Consider the following 23,784-nt stretch of genomic DNA (forward strand, 5'->3'; position numbering starts at 1 on the left):
AAGTTAGTCTTGATCTCATATCTCTTGAACAAATTAAGTTAACTTTGAAAGTTCAAGAACACACAAATAAGTTTTCTTTAAATATAACTTTGGATCTAGACTTTTGAGTCTTGGATCTTCAAGATCAAACTAAGAACCATGTTCTACTACTTATGATCTTGATTAGTTAGTTTACTTTCAAGTTTGTAACTTATTATTAGTCTTATAGTCCATGTATGTGTTAGATCTAAGACCTTGATGCAACTTTGGTTCATCAAACTTCATACAACTCTTAAGTGAGTTGTGCTTCATGTCTTAGACTTGCACATGGGTTATGATGGTCAAGACTTGGTTAAGATGATGTAGATACATCAATGAGTTGTACACTTGAAGTTATATGCATCAAGGATGAGAACCATGATGAACATCAAGCACCAAGACCACCGGAACCCTTTTTAAACTCACTGTTCTGTCCAAAACCTACTGACCTGATGCTTCTGGAACATACCAGTAGACCTGGGCTGTTCTAACCTTGATTTTTAGATAGAACTTTTCGAGTATATAACTTTTCATATAGGACTCATCTTAATCCGAGTTACGGTTTAGGATTTATGGCCCTCCGATCGTTACTATGTCCTTTAACGTTGTGCAGAAATTTCTGACCTACTCGCACTTAGACCGTCGCCACGGTCAAACCAAGATGAGTTTGCTTCTGTAAATTTTACCACACTTAAGGGACTCATAGACGGAGCCATGGCCACTGTTCTCACCTTAATTCAGTAAGGGTAGAGGCCGTGGTGACTGACTGAAGTCAGACTTTGTTTTAAACTACTTTCATAAACGAAACCTACCTTACGCCTTTTGTTTAATGATGAATGATGATGACCCTTAAGACCTTAATTACATACTTTTAAACCTATTAATACGATTTACTGACTTAGTACTATTTGACTTAGGTTGAGGACTTCGGACCATTTACTTGCACACCCTTCCCGACTACTACTTTACCGCTACATATCATTGTGAGTTATAGCATTCCCTTTTTACTTTAACTTTTTTTGGGAACTGAGAATACATGCGGATTTTATGTTTTACATTCTAGGCACGAGTACTTAAACTTATATATGTGTGGGTTATACAACGGCATAAACATTCCCTTTAGCTCGGTAACGTTTAATCATTGGTTTTTGAACCGTGAACGCGAATCTTAGATATGGATCCATAGGGTTTGACATCCCCACTCGGGCTAGTCGCGCTAGCATTTAATGAGTGTTTAATACTTCGTAGACATACGCACTTGCCAAGTGTACTTTCAGGGGGTATAAACGTTAAGTTAGTTACCAAGTGCCCACGGTTAACATATACTTTATCATACTGTTTTGAAACGCTCTTTGTAGCACTGAAATCTCGTGGCCTACCTTACATACTGTTATACTTAAACTATAGCTCACCAACCTTTGTGTTGACATTTTTAAGCATGTATTTCTCAGGTGCTTGAGGTTGCTTCCGCTGTGTACTAGTCGTGCTGTAGAACCCGCTGCTTAGAGTTGTCCACGCATGAACTACTTTACTTTGCATTCAAACATTCGTACTTTTGAATTACGACTTGTAACGACCATTTGGGGTCACGTACACTTAATTATTACTTCTACTTAGTGAAGCATACTTTTGGAATGTAAAACTTTCGATGTTGGTTTGACATCACTTTTAATTATGAATGCAAACTCTTTTTGAAAACGCATATAGTACTTAACCTTGTAATGATCCTGTTGTTGATGGTCTGTACATGATGATTTAGTACGGAGCATCACATTTGGTATCAGAGCATTGGTTGTAGGGAATTAGGTTGCATTAGTGAGTCTAAGACCGACCCGAGTAGGATTCACTAATAGGACTAATCTACAACTTGCTAGTTTACTTGTTTCCGCTGAATTTACTGCATGCTACTGCTTACTTTTTCCGCTATATGCTGTATGCTACTACATGATTTCACTACTGCATGATGCTACTTGATTTCGATTGCATGCTACTTTCATACGAATTACTGTTATTGCCCTGCTAGTTACCGTTATACATGATTTAAACTGTTGGCCTATTATTTGCTTTCTTTATGACATACTGACATGGAAAATTTATTTTTCCTTGTTCAGATGTCGGATGTTTCACCTGCTGGCATTTCGGGCAGTACAGACTCAGACCCCGTCGCCCTACCTACTGCTACACCTGCTGCTGCTACTGCTGATACACCGGCCCCGACACCCACTAGTGATCCCGGCGTTTCTACTTCCGGAGCTGGTACTAGTGCACCTGCCCCAGTGTCTGCTCCCGGACCCTCGAGGTTACAGCCCCGCATTGGTGGTATTGAGATCCCCGCGGAGTTCGGGGAAGGGCCGTTTCGTAACCACATGCGCACACCTTGCCGACGCACTCCCGATGGACGTTTAGTCGTGATTCTTCCAGGCAGACACAGACAGATGTTGGCCGCCTTCGGACGCTTCGGATTACCAGCTCAGCCACCAGTGTCACCACCACACGATTCAGATGACTCATCATCCGCCGATTCTTCATCATCAGACGACTCCAGCGATGATGAGGATCCTGCTGATAGACCTATTCAGGCACCCTCCACCCCGCCGAAGAAGCGGTACCGTTTCGATGGCACCGTCATTCCAGGGGTGAATAGAGGTCGTGCTTTTACTGACGCTTTTGGCCATCGTCGTAGGGTTACTGCTCGTAAACGAGTTGTGCCATACCCTGCCAACCCACAGATACGTAAGGTTCCCCGTTACGTATTTACTATTCCTGGAACCATACCACCTAGATTTAGATACGGACCACTTACATCTAGGGACGTACCGTTTACATCCGGAGCCGGACCATCTACATCAGCACCACCGGCACCACCCACACCACCCGCCCCACCTGCACCGCCTACCCCACCAGCTCCCTCTAACGAGGAACTGATGAGGGAGATTGAGACTCTCCGAGCTCGAGTCACTGAGCTCGAGGAGCAGTTGGCTCGAGAAGCAGTTCACCCGCCTTCACCGTAGGACCTTGTATTTAGATTTCATGATGTAATCTAGATATAGTTTCATGTATTTCATATGTATTGTACGAACTTATTCAGATGTATGAAACTTATTATTATTAATGAATGGAACTTTGCGTTATTTAATTCTTGCACGATGTTCTATTACATTGCTGTACGATGATTCTGTGGTATTTGTACCTAGATGCATTATTTAATAACATATGATGTTTTGATTCCATGTTGGTCACTATATACTGTATTATTACTACTTGCATGCTGGATTTTGACTTGGGTCAAAATTTTTGTTTAGAATACCATGGCTAACGGAAGATCCACACCTACCGCCGCCCAGATTGAGGACATGATCAACGAACGGGTCGCTGCATCCCTAGCAGAAAGAAATCTCGAAGCTCCACCACCACCACCACCGGTTATTCCACCCGTTCGAAATGGGTGTACATACAAGGAATTCCAGAGCTGCAAACCGCATAACTTCAGCGGCACCGAGGGACCAGTTGGTCTCACCAGATGGTTCGAAAAACTTGAATCAGTATTACGAGTTAGCAACTGTTCGGAGGACAATAAGACCAAGTTTGAATCTTGCACGCTATCTGACGGCGCGCTAACGTGGTGGAACATGTTAGCTCAAGCGAAAGGTATCGATGAGGCATATGCTACGCCATGGGAGGAATTCAAGGCGGCTATGATTGATGAGTATTGTCCGAGAACCGAAATTCAGAAGATGGAAATTGAATTCATGCAGTTGAAGGCCGTAGGGAATGACCTTAACAGTTATAATCGTAGGTTTTTGGAGTTAGCATTAATGTGTCCGACCATGGTCACCCCCGAATTTAAGCGCTTGGAGAAATACTTCTCGGGACTTCCTAAGTCCATCAAGGGTAATGTTACCTCATCCAAACCACCGAATGTTCCTGAAGCAATGCGCATGGCTCATACTCTCCTGAATCAAATCATCCTTGACGAGCCGGAGAAGGCTAAGTTTGAAGCCGGTAGTAGTGAAAAGAGGAAATGGGACAACAACCACAACAACCATAACAACCACAACAACCACAACAACAACAACAACAACAACAACAACAACAACAGGGGGATAAACTACGATCAAACCCCCGCCAAGAGGCACAACAACGGTGGAAACCCTAATCCCAACAACAACACCAACACCAACCCGAACTACAAAGGAACCCTACCACAATGCAAGAGGTGTTACAAGCACCACACTGGGTATTGCAATGTTGTCTGTGAGAAGTGCCAACGGGCTGGGCATATCGGAAAGGACTGCAAGGTCACCACTTTGAATGGGAAACCGAACACCAATGGACCGAAGAAGTGCTACGAATATGGACAGACGGGTCATTTCAGAAACGCGTGCCCAAACAAGCGAAAAGACGGAGGACCACCCCGAGGTAGAGCCTTCAATGTTAATGCAAGGGATGCACGCGATAACCCCGACTTGGTGACAGGTATATTCAAAATCAACAATCTTTTAGCTTCTGTCTTGTTTGATACTGGTTCGGATAGAAGTTATGTATGTAGACATTTTTACGATAAGATTAATTGGTCATTAGTCCCGTTAAAAGAAAGTATGCTTGTCGAGGTCGCAAATGGAAAACTTGAAAAAGTTGACCACATTAGTCGAGGAGCTATTATCAACATAGCTGGTGCAGATTTCGAAATTGATTTGATACCCATCAACCTGGGAAGTTTTGATGTGATCGTTGGTATGGATTGGTTGAGCAAGATAAAGGCCGATATTATCTGTGGAGATAAAGCACTTCACATACCACAAGGAGATGGCGAACCACTGGTTATCTATGGAGAGAGATGTACCTCGAAGTTGAACCTCATTAGTTGCGTGAAAGCGCAAAAGATTATGAAGAAGGGACGTTTTGCTGTCCTAGCACATGTGAAAGCGGTAGAAACTGAGGAGAAGAGCGTGAATAACATTCGAATTGTGAACGAATTCTCTGATGTCTTCCCAGAAGAATTGCCTGGATTACCGCCGCAGAGAGCCGTAGAGTTTCAGATTGATTTAGTGCCAGGAGCAGCACCTGTAGCTCGCGCACCTTATAGACTCACACCTTCCGAGATATAAGAATTACAGAGTCAACTACAAGAGCTGTTAGACCGAGGATTTATTCAACCAAGCTTCTCGCCTTGGGGCGCACCTGTTCTGTTTGTGAAGTAGAAGGACGGATCCTTTCGTATGTGTATCGACTACCGTGAACTCAACAAATTGACTATCAAGAATCGGTATCCTCTTCCACGAATTGATGATCTTTTTGATCAACTACAAGGATCGAGCGTTTATTCAAAGATCGATTTGCGATCCGAATATCACCAGCTGAGGGTGAAGGAAAGTGACGTGATGAAAACTGCATTCAGAACCCGTTATGGTCATTATGAGTTTCTCGTGATGCCATTCGGTTTGACTAATGCACCTGCCGTGTTCATGGACCTCATGAATCGTGTCTGCAAGCCTTACTTGGATAAGTTTGTTATCGTCTTCATAGATGATATCCTCATCTAATCTAAGAGTGAAGAAGAACATGAGCAACACCTTCGATTAGTGCTTGAACTCTTAAGACAAGAGCAACTTTACGTCAAATTCTCCAAGTGTGAATTTTGGTTGAAGGAAGTACAGTTTTTGGGTCATGTTGTCAGCGACCAGGGTATCAGAGTTGATCCCGCCAAGATTGAAGCCATCAACAAGTGGGAGACCCCCACTACTCCAATGCATATTCGCCAATTCCTAGGTCTCGCCGGTTATTACCGAAGATTCATCGAAGGATTTTCTCTGATTGCGCGTCCTTTGACCGCACTGACTCACAAGGGCAAGAAGTTCATTTAGGAACCCGCACACGAATCATCATTCCAAACTTTGAAGAAGAAGTTAACCTCCGCACCTATTCTATCGCTTCCCGAAGGCAGTGACGATTTCGTTGTTTATTGTGATGCATCGAAGAGTGGTTTTGGTTGTGTACTGATGCAACGATCAAAGGTTATTGCCTATGCCTCCCGCCAACTGAAGATTCACGAGCGGAACTACACTACGCATGATCTTGAACTTGGAGCCGTTGTCTTTGCGCTCAAATTGTGGAGACATTATTTGTATGGAACTAAGAGCACTATTTTCACCGATCACAAGAGTCTCCAGCACATCTTTGATCAGAAGCAACTGAATATGAGACAGCGTCGATGGATCAAGACGCTCAACGACTACGATTGTAAACTCCGTTATCACCCTGGCAAGGCCAATGTTGTAGCTGACGCTTTAAACCGAAAGGAGAGGACGGCACCTCATCATGTTAGGGCTCTGAACATCACCATCCATTCGAACCTCAACAACCAGATCAGAGTAGCCCAAGTTGAGGCTCTCAAGGAGGAGAACATATCTCACGAACATTTGAACATACTTGTCTCTCGATTCGAGGTTAGGGAGTCTGGACTCCGATGTTATGCCGGAAGAATTTGGGTACCTCTTTATGGAGATCTACGGAACCTGATACTTGATGAAGCACACAAGTCGAGATATTCGATTCATCCTGGAGCGGGTAAAATGTACCACAACCTTAAAGAACAGTATTGGTGGCCGAATCTTAAGAAGGACGTTGCGACTTATGTTGGTAAGTGTTTAACTTGCTCGAAGGTTAAAGCCGAGCATCAGAGACCTTCTGGATTACTTCAGCAACCGGAGATCCCACAATGGAAGTGGGAAAGGATCACAATGGATTTCATCACCAAGCTACCAAAGACAGTGGGCGGATACGATACCATTTGGGTTATTGTTGACCGCCTTACCAAATCTGCACACTTTCTAGCGATGAAGGAAACTGATACAATGGAAAGACTTGCTCAGCTGTACATCAAGGAGGTTGTATCTCGTCATAGTGTACCTTTATCGATCATCTCCGATCGCGATCCCCGTTTTGCTTCTAGATTTTGGCGTTCTTTGCAAGAAGCCATGGGAACTCGTCTCGACATGAGCACTGCTTATCATCCCCAGACTGACGGGCAAAGTGAACGAACGATTCAGACCTTGGAGGACATGCTGCGTGCATGTGTCATTGATTTTGGAAAGGCCTGGGAAAGACATTTGCCACTCGCTGAATTCTCCTACAACAACAGTTATCACTCTAGCATTAATGCTGCACCTTTTGAAGCATTGTATGGCCGTAAGTGCCGATCTCCAATTTGTTGGGCTGAAGTAGGCGAAAAGCAAATCACCGGACCCGAGGTAGTCCATGAAACAAAGGAGAAGATTGCTCAGATTAAAGCTAGACTTAAGACTGCCCGTGATCGTCAAAAGAGTTATGCCGATCTTAAACGTAAAGACTTTGAATTCAACGTTGGTGTTCGTGTAATGTTGAAGGTTGCACCTTGGAAAGGTGTGATCCGTTTTGGAAAACGTGGAAAGTTAAACCCACGATACATTGGTCCTTTTGAAATCTTGGAACGTGTTGGACCCGTTGCATACCGTTTGGATCTACCAGCACAATTGAGCTCAGTTCATCCTACCTTCCATGTGTCAAACTTGAAGAAGTGTCTTGCTGCACCAGAACTTATCATACCACTGGAAGAACTTACAATTGATGACAAACTCCACTTTGTGGAGGAACCTGTTGAAATTATGGATCGTGAGATCAAAACTTTGAAATGCAACAAGATTCCGATCGTCCGAGTACGATGGAATGCCAAACGAGGACCTGAGTTTACTTGGGAACGAGAGGATCAAATGATGCGAAAGTATCCTCACCTTTTCCCGACTCCTCCATCTACCTCAGCTTAAATTTCGGGACGAAATTTTCTTTAACAGGTGGGTAATGTAACGACCCTGGAATTTCCAACATTTATTTATTAATAATTATTATTATTAATACGTGTGATTAAATGAATGTACGTTATTACATTTACATGTTGCCATGATTGCCCGAACTTGACTTTAATGGCACGAAACGTCTTTGTGACACCCGGAACTTTCACGAATAATATTTTTAGATATTATTTACATTCATGATTAAATTTATTAATCATTTTAATTAACTAAGGCTATTAGTTAGTTACTTGGGCTTTAATTGGTTTAACTTGTGATTTATTTGAACTTGGGCTTTGTTAGTGTAATGGACTCATGTTATTGGACTTCCAAGCCCACCCTACACTACTAGTGGACTTAGTTAGCCCATACTACATGTAAGTATTAGTTTCAAAGTGTAACAAGTTAGTCATTTACAAAAGGAATCTAGTTATGTCTTAATCCCCATGCATGGCCATCCTTTAACCACCTTTATGAACTTTTCATGCTTGTATCCACCAAACAACACCCTCCCCCTTTGAGGATTCTGCTGGCCGTAGCTTTTAGGGATGGAGGGAGTCAAAATATTTTTTTTTACTTACTACTTGTTCACTTGTAACCTTCATTCATTACACACACACTTTACTTGCAAAAATCCTCTCAACTTTTCTTTCATTTCTTTCTCTCTTTTGCTCCCTTTCTTGTAAGTAACTAGAGCAATTTTTCTCTTCTTCTTTCCTTGTAAAAACCGATTTCTACATGAACATAATCATCATCATCTTTTGTTTATTGTTACTAGTCTTTGATTAGTTAATTACTTGTTGTTATTTACTTACATGTTTCAAGAATCTAACTTTCTAGTTTGATTCATCCTTTATCTTGTTTTAACAAGAACAATCAAGAACTAAACTCTCTAGTTTAGGTTCTACATATAATGTTTCAAAGATTATAAAGTTCTTGTGTTGATTAAAGACATACTTGTAGGTCATGGAAGTAAACTTAAAGTTTACTTTACTTAAAGATCAACTTTGGTTGAATCTTTAAAGTATGAACAACCATGAACCTTTTCTTGTTTACTTAGTTACTTCTTCATTATTATGCACTTTAATTTCATGCAGTTAGTTTATATGGTCAAGTACTACAAGTTAGTCTTGATCTCATATCTCTTGAACAAATTAAGTTAACTTTGAAAGTTCAAGAACACACAAATAAGTTTTCTTTAAATATAACTTTGGATCTAGACTTTTGAGTCTTGGATCTTCAAGATCAAACTAAGAACCATGTTCTACTACTTATGATCTTGATTAGTTAGTTTACTTTCAAGTTTGTAACTTATTATTAGTCTTATAGTCCATGTATGTGTTAGATCTAAGACCTTGATGCAACTTTGGTTCATCAAACTTCATACAACTCTTAAGTGAGTTGTGCTTCATGTCTTAGACTTGCACATGGGTTATGATGGTCAAGACTTGGTTAAGATGATGTAGATACATCAATGAGTTGTACACTTGAAGTTATATGCATCAAGGATGAGAACCATGATGAACATCAAGCACCAAGACCACCGGAACCCTTTTTAAACTCACTGTTCTGTCCAAAACCTACTGACCTGATGCTTCTGGAACATACCAGTAGACCTGGGCTGTTCTAACCTTGATTTTTAGATAGAACTTTTCGAGTAGATAACTTTTCATATAGGACTCGTCTTAATCCGAGTTACGGTTTAGGATTTATGGCCCTCCGATCGTTACTATGTCCTTTAACGTTGTGCAGAAATTTCTGACCTACTCGCACTTAGACCGTCGCCACGGTCAAACCAAGACGAGTTTGCTTCTGTAAATTTTACCACACTTAAGGGACTCATAGACGGAGCCATGGCCACTGGTCTCACCTTAATTCAGTAAGGGTAGAGGCCGTGGTGACTGACTGAAGTCAGACTTTGTTTTAAACTACTTTCATAAACGAAACCTACGTTACGCCTTTTGTTTAATGATGAATGATGATGACCCTTAAGACCTTAATTACATACTTTTAAACCTATTAATATGATTTACTGACTTAGTACTATTTGACTTAGGTTGAGGACTTCGGACCATTTACTTGCACACCCTTCCCGACTACTACTTTACCGCTACATATCATTGTGAGTTATAGCATTCCCTTTTTACTTTAACTTATTTTGGGAACTGAGAATACATGCGGATTTTATGTTTTACATACTAGGCACGAGTACTTAAACTTATATATGTGTGGGTTATACAACGGCATAAACATTCCCTTTAGCTCGGTAACGTTTAATCATTGGTTTTTGAACCGTGAACGCGAATCTTAGATATGGATCCATAGGGTTTGACATCCCCACTCGGGCTAGTCGCGCTAGCATTTAACGAGTGTTTAATACTTCGTAGACATACGCACTTTCCAAGTGTACGTTCAGGGGGTATAAACGTTAAGTTATTTACCAAGTGCCCACGGTTAACATATACTTTATCATACTGTTTTGAAACGCTCTTTGTAGCACTGAAATCTCGTGGCCTACCTTACATACTGTTATACTTAAACTATAGCTCACCAACCTTTGTGTTGACGTTTTTAAGCATGTATTTCTCAGGTGCTTGAGGTTGCTTCCGCTGTGTACTAGTCGTGCTGTAGAACCCGCTGCTTAGAGTTGTCCACGCATGAACTACTTTACTTTGCATTCAAACATTCGTACTTTTGAATTACGACTTGTAACGACCATTTGGGGTCACGTACACTTAATTATTGCTTCTACTTAGTGAAGCATACTTTTGGAATGTAAAACTTTCGATGTTGGTTTGACATCACTTTTAATTATGAATGCAAACTCTTTTTGAAAACGCATATAGTACTTAACCTTGTAATGATCCTGTTATTGATGGTCCGTACATGATGATTTAGTACGGGGCATCACACGGCTCATCACGAGTATCAACAACATGGGCAAGAAAAGCCATGCCACCACTAACAAGAAAACGACGTGCCCGTGCAAAAGAACATATCGGCACAAGTCTTCTTCGTTTATCACCGTGAATAATTAGCTCTCCCCCACTAGGGGTCTTCACACGAATAAACTTTTTATGGCATGCAATATCGGCTCTATTTCGATCGATCCAATCCATACCAACAACGATATCAAAATCGCCTAAAGTCATAGGGATGAGATCAATTTTAAAGTTTTCGGCACCAAAAACGACATCACAATTCTTACACACATCAACCACTAGCACCGTCTTGCCGTCCGCTATTTCGACTTCTACCGGACGACTTAACTTAGCTAACGGTCTATCAAGTTTAGGCAAAATTTTGGAGACACAAACGACAAATTTGCACCGCTATCAAAAAGAATCCTTGTCGGATTAGAATTAACCAAGAAGGTACCTGAGACAACTTCGTTGGATTGCTTTGCTTCGTCGTTAGTCATCAAATAGTTTCAACCTCGAGCCGTACCCGCCGCCTTCTCTAGCCTTTTAACATTATCGTTGTTCAAATCGTGACACTCTGACTTTCGGTGTCCTTCTTTACCACAATTATAGCAAGTAAATTTGTTCGGGCCATTGGTACAATCACGGGCCATGTGTCCCCTTTGTTTACAATTAAAACACGTGGGCCCGAAACCCCCGGAAGCACCCTTCTTCACATTATTTAAGCTTTCGGAGCCTTTCTTGTTCTTTTTATTTGAAAAGTTCGAATGACTCGAACCTTCAAACTTTGTTTTAGAAAAAGTGAAATCACTATTCCTCGGAACCTCCGGTTTAAAACCCCGAGCCAACTCGAATAGCTCTTCAAAAGTCTTAGACATTCCCCGACTAATCTTACCCTTTAACTCATCGTTCAAGGTACGCTAGAAATATTTCATTAGCTTGTGATCGTCACCAACATATTCCGGGCAAAAGCGAGTCTTTGCCAAAAAGGTAGACTTGAGAGTAACCAAGTCCATCGAACCTTGTTGCAAATGATGCAACTCGTCCCGGATTCTATCAAGGTCGGAAGAAGTTCGGTATTCTTGGAAGAATTCCTTCTTAAACTCCTCCCATGTCAAGCTCATGCATTGCTCTTCACCATATAATTTGATTTTGTCGTCCCACCACAACTTGCCTTCTTCACGTAGCATGCTAGACCCATATCTCGTCTTCTTCTCGGGAGAACATTCCGTGGTACGAAAAGCTACCTCGATATCGGAAATCCAACAAGTGCTTTTCAATGGATCCCTCACCCCATTAAACATCGGAGGTTGAGTATCCTTGAAGTTTTTGTAGTGGAAGTCCCGCCTTCCACCCCCATCATTACCTTCACCCCCTTCGCCTCGAGGATAAATGTTTCTAGCCTCTAAAGCCTCCTCAAGCATGGTTTATAATCCAAACAACACTCAAGCATGGTTTGGGGCTAAACTACCCAAAACGTTAGGCCACTTCAAAAGCTATCCCAAAAGCACCCCCTGTCAACACAACGGGAGACAACTAATCCAACCGTATGCCTTTACCCTTGTCCAAACCGAAACCTATAAAATGGTAAACAACGAGAGGGTAAGCAAGGCTTAGTGAATGCAATAATTATACATACATATATATAACCCATCTATTTGCAATCACAATTACCAAATACCTCGTACGAACATGTAACTCACATAGCAAGTCAATCATTCCCGAAATACCAACAAGTCGTACATTGACACAAAATCTCATTAGCATATACTCAACACCACATATATATATATATATATATATATATATATATATATATATATATATATATATATATATATATATATATATATATATATATATAATGCTAAACGATCACAACATAATATGGTTAACCATAACGCTATGGTGCTACCGGCACGTGGTTCACACGATACGCATTTGAGTCTCACTCTTTTATAGTGCTACCGGCACATGGTTCACACTTTGACGCTACCGGCACGTGGTTCACGCCTTATTTTATAGTGCTACCGGCATGTGGTTCACACTCGATGCTACCAGCACGTGGTTCACATCCTATACCCGTCACATACATGTTATGGCACTACCGGCACATGGATCATACCATAACATTCACAAATAAACACGCCATATACATGAACGTATAATTATTCCACTCACCTTGTCACAAGGATGATGATTTAGCACTTCCGAGCTTCAACGCAATGTACCTAAATCATTAAGTGCACATTCAATTTCACAACTAGTGGGATTAACCACAATACTCCCACTTGAGCATTTAATGACCCAAATTTGCATTAAATTACTCAACTACTCGCAACCGCCCATAAATGGCCAAGACTCGACTTTAATCACTAAGACTAGTGAATTAAAGTCTATTAACTTCAATTAACACAAAACTTAGGGTAATCCATACCCATTTCATCTAATTAGGTCAACTAGTACATTTTGACCCATTTTATTTTACTTAGACTCACAATCAAGTCAAACTTACCCATTAACACTTCTTTCATAAATCTTAAAGCGCATTAGTGACTAACAACACCAATTAACACTTACAACCCCAAATCATAATGCCAAAACCCTATATTGTGGCTTTTAGGGTTTCATTACAACAACATAACCCAAACTCACCCATTTTATCACCAAATGGGTCTTACAAATCTCTAGTAACCAAAACCCTAGTCATTAACCAATTAAAACTCAAAACTTAGAGTTAGAACTTACCGAGACTATCAACGCGTAGCTAGAGACACAAGGAACAACATTAATTCTTGCTCCAAAGATCAACCCTCAATCCTTCACTCTCAAATCTCACTTTTAAATCAAATGGGTTTTAAGTTTTGGGAGAGAAAATGGAGAGAAAAGAGAAAAAGAAATGAATTAAATGAATACGTGGTGGAGAGTTAATGCTCCCATCAGATTCACATGTCAATTTACCATTTTGCCCCTTAAAATCCCTTAATTTGAGCTAAGTCCGACACCAGTTCAGCAGAACTGTCGCGGCGCGGACTTAATCGTCGCGGCGTGACACATAAAGGGAAAATAGGCCCTCCTTAACCCACTTCCTGATCCTGGTTCGCTTGATATGCCGCGGCGCGGACCCATTTGCCGCGGCGCGACGTTTGCCTGAGCCTGGTCACTTCGACCATTTAACACAAAACGATGGTTCAAACAACTAGCATACCTCATTCACACTTCCTATGCACGCCTAGTTTCAACCTTAAGTCTCGCACGACTCAACTCCATCTCGACACATTATAAATACTCATACGCACGCATTCACGTATATAAATATAATTATACATTCACTCAAAAACTAACACTTTGGCTCATTTAATCACATAAACGAACATGTATAATCGTGCTAATAATTTAGTTTGTACCTTTAAATATGTACGGGAAAAACGGGATGTTACACTTCGGCACATCGCGTTGCGGGGGGCAGTGGAGAGGGGGTTTTACCCCCTATGCCCTCGGATTGAGTGTGGTTTCATCCTGGGCAGCAATTGGGATGGGTTATGCAACAGCGAGAGATGAAAGGGTGGGTGGTTTAGTCCTCCATGAATGATCCCAAAAATATTTCATATTTTACCAAAAGCATATCGACATTGAATTTATTTATCATGATATACTAAATAAGAAACAGTTTTATAAAGCCAGCCTGTCAATATATATATATATATATATATATATATATATATATATATATATATAAAAAGACAGCGTATCAGTATTAATACGAATTTATTAGCCTCATCGGTTATCATTATCTTCAAAAAGGGAAAGCTTTAATCATTTCAAGATATTCTGTAGTTTGAATTTTGCTAATTCAACAAAATGTTTCAGGTTTAAACTTCACTAATAGCGTATATTGAGGTGCCTGAAAAAAATATCAAAAACGATCACCGGATATATGTTTTGATCACACGCATATAAGAAAAACATTCGCCCTCTTGTGACAAACATGGCAAAGTCTTACCCGTTTACATTTTTTATATTGAGAACGCTTATCTTTATTATAATATCTTGAAAGGACAAAAATTTATTACTTATTTAATTTATTGGTTTTTGTTCATACATAGAGGTTCAAAACATTTTGCTAAATATATGTTTGTATATTAACAAATATATAAACAAAATTTATATTCAGCAATTATATTCTATAATAGTAAAAATGCATTTTTTATGATAACATATATATATATATATATATATATATATATATATATATATATATATATATATATATATATATATATATATATATGTGTGTGTGTGTGTGTGATTTAGAGAGAACCCCTAGCACTATATTCAATCTGTACCAGATTGAAATCAATCTGCACTAGATTGTACTCAATCCGCACCAGATTGAATATGGTGTTATAGGTTCTCTCTACCTAAGTTTTCTCATGATCTTTTCAATATATATATATATATATATATATTCAATTAAGAGGGAATCACTTTTTTGGAGGAAGGAGAAGTAATTTTTTTTTTCAGGCATTAAGATCACGTGAAAATATGAAGATTTAAAAAAGACACTTCGTGATGAATATTATTATTTTGGCGAGAAAACGCCCGAAGAAATAAATGATAACATTCATTGCAATGAATGTTTTGCTTCTGATTTTTTTTAAGGTTTAAAATTTAAGGTTTAGAAGTTAAGGGTTAAAAATTAGGGTTTACGTAAGCTCCCCTAATTTAGTCCCTAAATCAAACACTCAAATCCCTAAACCATAAACCATATACTCTAAATCGGGATAAATCTTGAAAAAAACTTCACATATGATGAAAAAAACGCTCGAAGAATAACATTCAGGAATAACATTACGCATGATGAATGTTATCAGTTTTTTCTTCGAACGTTGTGTCATGGTATGTCATGGTATCACTGACTGCCACATCATCGCCACATCGGCACTTCCTTCCGATCACTAACTAGAGACTAACTGCTAACAACCATGACATACCCATCACACAGTTCCTCACACCCACTAAATTAATTAATTATTTAAAGGTGCAAGTTTAAAAGTAAAATGAACAACAAATAAATGTTTTTGTTCCGTGATTGAATTTGTCATCCAACGAAAGATCCAACCACGGTGAAACAACCACTAAGCAACCACAATTTTCTAATATTAGTGTGAGTGGTTGGCGGATCCAACCACGGATCCAACTACAGAACCGATGAGAATGACCTAATAGCTAAACCCTAATTTTAACCCCTAATTTCTAAACCATAATTTTTGAAACTTAATTTTTAAAACCTAAAAAACAAATTCAGAAGCAAAACATTCATTGCAATGAATGTTATCATTTATTTATTTGAGCGTTTTTCCGCCAAAATAATAACAGTCACACGAAGTGTCTTTTTGAAATCTTCATATTTTCATGTGATCTTGATGCATGAATTTTTTTAAAAAATAAAATGAAAAAAAGTTTACTTCCCCACTTCCCCCCAAAAAGTGATTTCCTCTTAATTAAAACACTATATATATATGGTTGGAAGCACTTTTTCGGGGAAAGGGAAGTAAGAGTTATTTTTTTTATTTTTTCATTTTTTTCGAATTTTTTTCCAACATTAAGAGGACACGAAAATATGAACATTTAAAAAAGACACTTTGTGATAAATGTTATTATTTTGGCGGAAAAACGCTCGAAGAAAAAACTGATAACATGCAGCATGTGTAATGTTATTCCTGAATGTTCCATAATATGTGAAGTTTTTTCAATATATAGCCCTATTTAGAGTTTAGGGTTTAGGGTTGGGTTTAGGGTTTTGGGTTTAGTCCCTAAACCCAAAACCCTAAACCCTAAACCTTAAACCCTAAACCCTAAACTCTACACCGTTCGTGTTAAAAATTCAATCGAAACCCTAATTTCCAAACTCTCAACCCTAATTTATAAACCCAAAACCCTAATTTCTAAACCCTAATAGCTAAACCCTAATTTTTAATCCCTAATTTCTAAACCCTAATTTTTAAACCCTAAAAAACACTCAGAAGCAAAACATTAATTGTAGTGAATGTTATCATTTATTTCTCCGAGCGTTTTTCCGCCAAAATAATGGCATTCATCACGAATTGTCTTTTTTAAATTTTCATATTTTCATGTGATCTTAATGCTTGAAAAAAATTCAAAAAAATGAAAAAAATTTACTTCCCCCAAAAAAGTGTTTCCCTCTTGATTAAATCAATATATATATATATATATATATATATATATATATATATATATATATATATATATATATATATATATATATATATATATATATATAGTGGTAGGATCAAGAGGGAAATAACCATTCGGGGGGAAGCGGGGGGAAGCAATTTTTTTTTTTCATTTTTTGAAAAAATTTTGTTCACGAACATTATAGATTGGATGAAAATAAGAACATTTAGAAAAGACACTTCGTGATGAATGTTATTATTTTGGCGGGAAAACGCTCGAAGAAGTAATATATAACAATTATCGTGTTTTTCGAGCGTATGTTGAGGTTTTAGACATTAGGGTTTAGATATTAGGGTTTAGATATTAGGGTCTATAGGGTTTAGATATTAGGGTTTAGAAATTTAGGGTTTAGGGTTTAGATTTAGGGTTTAGATTTAGGATTTAGATTGAGTTTTTAACACGAACGGTTTAGAGTTTAGGGTTTAGGGTTTAGGGTTTAGGGTTTGGTGTTTTGAGTTTATGGAATAAACCCAAAACACCAAACCCTAAACCCTAAACCCTAAACCCTAAACTCTAAATCGGGCTAAATTTTACTTCACAAAACATGAAAAAAAAAATTAACATTCTTTACGAACAATATTATCTTGAATGTTATTTTTGTCGATCGTTTTCCCGCCAAAATAATAACATTCATCACGAAGTGTCTTTTTTAAATGTTCTTATTTTCATCCAATCTATAATGTTCGTGAACAAAGTTTTTTCAAAAAATGAAATTTTTTATTTTTTTTGCTTCCCCCGATTGGTTACTTCCCCATTGATCCTGCTTCCCATATATATATATATATATATATATATATATATATATATATATATATATATATATATATATATATATATATATATATATATATATGATGACATATTTATTCAAAATCACCATCATTTTTATACTATATATTTTCATTTACTTTTTCCCTCTTAGAGGGAGACATTAAGAATTTTGTAACTTGTCACAATTTCTTTAAATAATATATTTTCTCTTTTGATTCCTTAGTTTTTTTTGGGAAGAAGTATGGGAAAAACAATAAGGTGGTTGAAAGCTCTGTTTGGTTTTAACAAAAATGAAAATCACCAGTCTAATTCCGGCACCCGGAAAGAAAAGATTCCATCATGCATCAGTCGTTCACGTCGAACCCCCACCGTCTCACCACCGGAAACTCCCATTATGAAACCCGTTTACAGCAACAATTCTCACGAGCAAAACCGCCTTGCGATGGCTGTTGCTACCGCCACCGCGTCGGCAGCTGATGCCACCATTGCTGCCGCTCATGCGGCTGCCAATTTCGTTATGTTGACTAGTCAGAATCATATCATCGCTGGCGATCTGAAGACTCCCGCAGCTATCAAAATTCAAACCATGTATCGTGGTTATTTGGTAATTACTTCGTAACAACTTTAAGTAATTAATTTACTCTTACTTTTTTTTTTTTCTTTTTTATATAGGCAGTTTTGAATAAAAACAGTTTTAATCTGTTTGTTTAATTTATTTACTGATTAATGAATTATCCAGATAATTAAATAATTTCAAACACTCTCATGATTCTGTTATGTAGTGTATTAAAGTACTGTACACCATAAGCAGATAAACAGTAATTGATTGTTAATTGCGAATTTAAAACACGATAATTAATAATTTGAAATATGTTGATTAAACAGTCAAGGAAAGCATTGAAGGCATTGAAAGCATTGGTGAAGATTCAAGCTCTCGTGAGAGGTTTTTTAGTGAGGAAAGAAGCAGCTGAAACTTTGCTAGGAATGGAAGCTTTGGTTAGAGCGCGATCCAGCGTTTACTCCAACAGATTTCGTCTTCAATATGATAAGTTTCACTCATTCGTAAGAATTTTAACTCGTGAAATTTATGTATTTGATTAACAATTTTTAATGGCAGCCTTTTTTTTTTTTTGGGCAAAAAACAAGGAACTAGAATATAAATAATTGAGGCTAGCCATCAAAAAAATGACTTAGCCCAATACAAAACATGCCTTCTTGATGCCCATTATAAATTTGGACTAGAAGCTTGAAATTGAAAATACAGAAGCATATTACGAAATTAAACTAACATTGAACAACTTGCTAGTGATAGAAACTAATAACAGTAAACAAGATGCTTAATGGCAGCCTTTAAAGTTGTTTTTAAGTTTTGTAATTATGTATAAAAAAGGTACATTACATTAGATGGGAGTATTTTTTTTCCTAAAAAATAAATGATTATTTTTAATGTATAAACAATTTAACATGTCCAAATTACTTAAAAGTTTAGAAAAATCCTTATTTTAAATGCTTTTGTTTTTCTTACTTTTATATAAATTATATAAATATAGCGACCTTTGAGCTAATAAGAGACGAGTTATTAGCTCAAGTTGATATAATGGAGGATCTTCAGTTGGCATGGGTGGGTCATAGGGTCCAAAAATTATGATCAAGATCCGCTGGCCAGTGAGTTGGTAAGTTCGTATGTCGTTAAACATAAACATGAGTTTATCAGCCTTTTCACTCGAAAAAAAAAAATTGTTCTTGATTTGGTTAATTATAATAATTTTATGTTAAATTTGTAGAGGAGGGCAAGTGATCAAGGAAGGAGTAGAAGGATGTCATCTTCTTCTCGAATTTCCATGGATGGAAGGCCCAACCTTGTTGAAGTGGAGCCTGAAGAGCCCAGATCAAGATTAACAAGGACCAACACATGGGCTTGGGCTGCGAAGACGAGAGCCCAAACCATATCTCCGCTCTTTAACAGCTCGCGTAGTTTTTCCATACCAAACTATCATGATTATGAGCCACGCTTCTCCACAACCCAAAACACCCCTCGTTTCCCACACTCTTGTGGCTCGAGTGGTTACGGCTCTTTCTATGATGGGACTTCTAAGGACGACTCTTTTACGAGTAACCCAAGTTACATGGCTAATACCGAATCGTTTAGGGCCAAGACTAGGTCCCTAAGTGCACCAAAGCAAAGGCCAGATTATGGGTTTGGGCTTAAGAAAGGAGGTGGTCTATCTGAGGTGGAATGTGGGCCCGTTTTGGAAAGGTCAAAGTCAAAGTCACCGGCACTAGAAAATGGATTCAAGAATTGTGTGATGAGTAGGTTTGGGAAGTCCCCAAAAGTCTAAAGGAGTGAGTGAGAATTATTTATTTGTGAAGGATATTAAAAAGGATTGATTGAAGAATTTTGTGCAATTTGCGTTGAGATTAAGATCAAATATTAGACTTAGTTTTGATTTCAAAAGGATAATTGCTTTTTATATATGGATCAAATATATAACATCATTTCCATCATTTATAGGTCAATGTGTTGTGCATTATTTATCATTTAATTTTCAAGTTATTGATAGATTGATAGATTAAATTAATACCTAATCTGACAGATATATGAATGTTTAATTGTTTATATAATGCATTCATATACTCCCATATATATATACACTTGATAGAAAAATTATATTCATTTCTTTTTTACTTTATATTGAGATGAAAATGGTATTGGTCAATAGCTTGGGTTGTATGTTTGATAGTTAAAAATATTTTGAAGAAAGAAAGTATAGTTTATTAATTTATTATAAATATTGACATGACTTTTGGTGATGAATCTTGGTCACTTTTAGTCATGACTTTGGGTCATGGCTTTACAAGTCAATAAACTATACACTTTACAAGTCGATAAACTCAAGAATTTGCAAAGTACATCATACATTGAAAATACATGATTACATAAAATAGGCAAAAGAACATTGATAGATGATAACATAAACTACTTCATTTATTGTTGAAAAATGAAAGTAGATGAAACAAGAAAACATACATAACAAACCCTAACTAATTAAACAACAACATGATCTTGAACATTGAAGCTTGTTTTTGTGCAGCTTTGGCTATTACATCACTCTTATTTTTTGACCTTAGCAGCCCAAGTATAATCATGGTAGCATGCTCACAAATTGGTGGATCATACCAACCTACAAACCTACAACAAGATCCCTGTAACAACAAACAATCATACAATTAGGGGATTTAATCGATTAAACTTTACAAAAAGAAAATACGGGGAATACGTTACATTAATTAGGCATCCATAAAACCTACGCCCTGGATTAGAATCTGTCCATGCTGTCGTAATCACCGCCCTACGACCACACCAACAATTAACCCTCTCGCTGTTCATTTTCACCTTAATCAATTTGTGAGGTTCATTTGAAATAAGGGTTTTGCATTTGGGGATAAATAAACGATTTAGTCTGAAGTTTGGAAGGTTGCGTTATTATATAGAAAATTAAAGCAAATTTGGTTGGACGAGTTTACCCACACGTGTCACGCACCTGACCCTACTTAACGGACTCTAAACTAACGGAAGTTAGCAAGAAGGTCATCGGTGCTCAAAAGCCATAGATGATGGACAACGACGTCAAAAAAATAGATAAAGGTTATTCATGTTATATGATACAAATATGAAGATTCAACGGCGCAATTTTGTCTAAGATATAATACTCCATAACATCTTCAACAACATGTCACATCTACATTTACAACCGGAATCATCGCCGGAATCATTTCTGTAAGAAAGCAGCCGAAGAATTTCGTGGTTCGCAACCTGGAACCCTAATTTCGTGGTTCGCAATCTTTCAAGTGTTTTTTTAGATCCTTTGAAGTGTTGAATTTTTTAAATCCTTTGAAGTGTGGGTGTCTTGTTAGTTAGTGAAACAAATGTCTGATGACTGATCGTAATGTTAATTTGGAAGAAGTAGTTTGAGTAATTAAATGATAAAAGAGAGGCAAAATACCTAAAATGCTCTCAAATGCCTTGCACATGATCCAATTTAACGGGAATACTAATGTTTGTTAGTGAAAAGGACCGCCTCAATTACATTTGCAAACCACGTACAAGGACTACCTTCAACGATACAAATGCATAAGAGGTTAAGGACTACATCAGTAATCTTGTACAAACTACGAGGACTATCACTGTAATTAATCTTTTTTGTTTTATTTAGAAACTTGATCAATTCGGCTGATTTGCAAACTGTTATAATATAATATAAATATAAACAAAGTCAAATATGGATGGCCAATTTTTAGTATAAATACTACATCAATGTAAACTTGCAAACATACAATAATTTCATAATCAAAATTCTCTAAACTTATTCTCATTCTCTTTGTTCATGAATATTAGTAAATAAGTATTGCTTGCAAAAGTATAGGCCATAATAATTATTAATAATAATTAAAATTACAACACGTTATCAGCACGAAGTGCTCCGTATAATCAGGGTTTATCTAAGCAAGCACAAGTCACTAATCAAGGTAAGAAATTCTTTAACGATATCTTCTATTATATATATAAGTAAGGTAAATATTATTATCATCATAAGTAAAATTATATTTTTGTATCTAACTTTTATTAACTTCACTAACATTTATATTTATGTTATTTAAGTTATATATGGTCGGTTATACCGCCTGAATTATATTTATGTAATCTAACTTTTATTAACTTCACTAACATTTATATTTATGTTATTTAAGTTATATATGGTCGGTTATACCGCCTGAATTATATTTCTGTAATCTAACTCTTAACTTCACTAACATTTATATTTATGTTATCTAACATTTATGATTACTTATGCAATTAATCATTATTTATTTCTTGCATACTAATGTTTATTCTTAAAATTTATTATTTATGCATAATATGTTTATTCTCTTAATCTTCGTAATTATACTAAACGTATTTATACTAAATGTATTTATAGTAATCGTATTTGCACTAATAAAATTCTTTTATTAAAATTATTATTAATACAGTGAGTACATAACAGTCGTTAACGTCAACTAACGACGTTACAACGGTCATATATACATAACGGTTGTTAACGTCAACTGACGACGTTACAACGACTATATTTTTCAAATATAAAATAAACATCTCTGTTTTCACATTTTCACAAATCAATCTTCATTTTCTCAGAATACCACTCTCAAAAAGTTTTTTTGTAAAGATGATTCACACAAGGATGATTTTTCCTATTGTATTGGTCATACTAACTATCATCATTATTGCTAATATATTACGAGGTGAACCTATATTCTATCCTGCTCTTGTGGTTTTATCATTTTTAATCATGTCATTATTTTATTGTTTGCTACTTATGAATTTAAAATGATTCTAATTTCATTTTATTATTTGTCTATGAATAGAAGTTGATTATGATTATGATTTATGTTGTTCATCTTTTGATAATAGAAAATGTCGAATTTGAAAAGGCTTAAATTTGCTCATTTAGAATGAAGTGGGAACAACTACTTAACATGGGTTATGAATGTAGAAAAACATCTCGAATCAATCGGTATTTTAGAAACCCTGAATGAAAATAACAATTGTTCTGAACAAGAGAAAGCAATAGCAAGTATTTTTCTTAGCAAACATATTGACGAGTCCTTAGAATCTACATATTATATGATCGAAGATCCAAGTGTATTATGGAAAATACTCAAAGATAGATACGATATTAATTATCAAGAAATAATGGTGATCCATGAAAGAATAAAATTGAAGATGTTAGTAGACGCTCTTATAAGAATACCGGATATTCTTATTAATGATCTGGTAACGTAGACCATCAGTCTAGTATTTCTTGAATACATGAACATCTTGTTTAACTCTACAAATAAGTCCTAAAAGAAAAGAAAACGAGAGTAAATCTGTTGAAAAATCTTGATTAAATACACCCTGAGCTACCTTGAGACTTGAATGGTTTGAATTT

The 23,784-nt window shown here is 37.0% G+C and overlaps 1 protein-coding gene across 1 annotated transcript; it reads left to right on the top strand.

The window, feature by feature from the left end:
• Positions 1-18,032: 18,032 nt before the first annotated feature.
• On the top strand, positions 18,033-20,133 carry LOC139839479 (protein IQ-domain 26-like). The gene is made up of 3 exons (XM_071829544.1): positions 18,033-18,398; positions 18,680-18,856; positions 19,579-20,133. The coding sequence occupies exons 1-3, from the start codon at positions 18,036-18,038 to the stop codon at positions 20,131-20,133; spliced, it is 1,095 nt and encodes a 364-aa protein (XP_071685645.1). The 5' UTR covers positions 18,033-18,035.
• Positions 20,134-23,784: the final 3,651 nt, after the last annotated feature.

The sequence above is a fragment of the Rutidosis leptorrhynchoides genome, chromosome 4, assembly GCF_046630445.1.
Source record: "Rutidosis leptorrhynchoides isolate AG116_Rl617_1_P2 chromosome 4, CSIRO_AGI_Rlap_v1, whole genome shotgun sequence".
In the NCBI taxonomy this organism is placed as follows: Eukaryota; Viridiplantae; Streptophyta; class Magnoliopsida; order Asterales; family Asteraceae; genus Rutidosis; species Rutidosis leptorrhynchoides.

Excerpts from the sequence above, each read along its gene's own strand:
- LOC139839479 (XM_071829544.1), top strand. The coding sequence starts at position 18,036 with ATGGGAAAAACAATAAGGTGGTTGAAAGCTCTGTTTGGTTTTAACAAA. Across the intron at positions 18,399-18,679 it reads CCATGTATCGTGGTTATTTG|TCAAGGAAAGCATTGAAGGC; the intron begins GTAATTACTTCG and ends TTGATTAAACAG. Across the intron at positions 18,857-19,578 it reads ATGATAAGTTTCACTCATTC|AGGAGGGCAAGTGATCAAGG; the intron begins GTAAGAATTTTA and ends TTAAATTTGTAG.